Source organism: Euprymna scolopes, chromosome 26 (assembly GCF_053919585.1).
Source record: "Euprymna scolopes isolate OS-2025 chromosome 26, ASM5391958v1, whole genome shotgun sequence".
Taxonomy (NCBI): domain Eukaryota; kingdom Metazoa; phylum Mollusca; class Cephalopoda; order Sepiida; family Sepiolidae; genus Euprymna; species Euprymna scolopes.
In genome coordinates, this window is record NC_136507.1 from 29,124,465 (window position 1) to 29,126,964 (window position 2,500).

General features: G+C 22.2%; 1 protein-coding gene across 1 annotated transcript in view; it reads left to right on the top strand.

Moving 5' to 3' along the window:
* The window catches only part of LOC145247806 (uncharacterized), a 248,927-nt gene that overhangs the window by 241,990 nt on the left and 4,437 nt on the right, over positions 1–2,500 (top strand). Inside the window, exon 8 of the mRNA XM_080109440.1 lies at positions 1,015–1,193. Within this exon, the coding sequence (XP_079965566.1) occupies positions 1,015–1,193 (179 nt within the window). The remainder of the gene's footprint in view (positions 1–1,014; positions 1,194–2,500) is intronic.

Here is a 2,500-nt window from a genome sequence, read left to right on the forward strand (position 1 = left end):
TATGTATATATATATGCATGTATATATATGTATATATATGTATATATATGTGCATATATATATATGTATATATATGAATATATATGTATATATATGAATATATATGTATATATATGCATATATATGTATATATATATGTATATATATGCATATATATGTATATATATGTATATATATGCATATATATGTATATATATGCATATATATGTATATATATGTATATATATATGCATATATATTTATATATATGTGTATAGATATACATATATATATATGTATGTATATATGTGTATAGATATATGTATATATATGCATGTATATATGTGTATTGATATACATATATATATGTATATATATGTATGTATATATATATGTATATATATACATATATATATGTATATGTATGTATGTATATACATACATATATACATATAGATATATAAATGTACATATATATGTATATATACATATAGATATATAAATGTACATATATACATGCATATATATATATATATATATATATATATATATATATGTATATATATATATGTATGTATGTATATACAGTCCTGGTCCAAATTATAAGACCACTTAAGAAAGTAACACATTACACATATTATCGAATTTTTAATCAAACAAATGGTTGAAACCATTGCCAAAAGGGAAAATATGATGGAAAAAATGAAATCTGCTTCATTCGAATTAAAGTTTCGAATGAATCAAATTTCATTGTTTTTTTACTTTGAATATTTTTTACCAATATATATGTGTGTGTGTGTGTGTGTGTGTGTGTGTGTGTGTGTGTGTGTGTGTGTGTGTGTGGCAGAGTATTTATTTACTAATTTTATGTTAATAAATATCTCTTAGTGATGTAAAAATATGTCATTTAAAAAAATTAGGATTTTTAATGAAGTGTTCCGCATCTGCAAGTCCTCGTATTTTGCTTCGGGGTTTATTTCTTTTTGCTAAGTACTTGACGATTCCTTCTCTTCTTTTTCTTCGGTTCGAAAGCAGAATACAACCAGATTCGGACAAAATCATCTTTTGCAATGGATTAGTCCTGCATCGATTACAGTGTTTACACATGTTTGGTGACTGGATCAATTCGATAATCGAATTCGGTATGTCTTTGCACCGAATGACCCTCGACATCTCATCGCTAGCCTGCATGGCCGCCCTGTCCATGATCACATGTAAGTAATCATCTCTTTCATCAATAATAATTATAATAACAATAATAATCATAATAACAATAGCAATAATAATAATAACAATAACATTAATAATAAGAATTGCAATAATAATAATAATAATAATAATAATAATAATAACAATAGCAATAATAATACATTGCAATGTTAGAGTGCTTCAGAAGAAAACGCCAGAGTTTTGTGAAATATAGTCTGAGACCTGAGAAAAGATAAAATCGGCAACATCAGCAGCAAGAATATCTGAAAACTATAATAATAATGATAATAATAATAAAATTATTAATAATGATAATAATAAAATAATAAAAAAATAATAACAATAAATAAATAATAATAATAACAATAAAAAAATAATAATAACAATAAATAAAATAATAATAAGAATAAAAAATAATAAAAATAAAAATAATAATGAAAAAAATAATAACAATAAAAATACTAATAATAATTAAAATAACAACAATAAAATAATAAAAAAAATAATAATAATTATTAAAATAATAATAATAATAAAAATAATAATAATTAAATAATAATAAAAATGATAATATAATGAAAATAATAATAATAATAATAATAATAATAATAATAATAATAATAATAATAATAATAATAATAATAATAATATATGATGAGACGGAGAATACCGGAAATCTTGAGAGATTTGTTGTCACTCAGACACCTTCGTCTTATACTACTACTACTACTACTACTACTACTACTACTACTAATAATAATAATAATAATAATAATGCTACTACTACAACTAAAAATACTACTACTACAACTAATAATAATGATTATAATACCACCATGAAAGCAATCACTGGAAAAGCGCGAATGCTACATGAATCTTTAGGGTGTTATTGCTAGGAAATCAGCGATAAATATATAGTAAAACTACTATAGCGATAATAAAAAGATTAGTCAATTCTCACGCAAAAGCCACCTCTCGTTAATAAACGATATATATATATATATATATATATATATATATATATATATATATATATATATATCGAGAAGTATCTTATATCCGGGTTACACTATATATATATATATAATTAATTAGCGATATATATATATATATAGTGTAACCCGTATATAAGATACTTCTCGGGGGGGGGACGCTCTCTTATAATAATAAACGATATATATATATATGTATATATATATATATAGAGAGAGAGAGAGAGAGAAAAGTAGCTTATATCCGGCTTACACTATATATATATAATTAATTAGCGATATATATGTATATAGTGTAACCCGGATATAAGATACTTCTC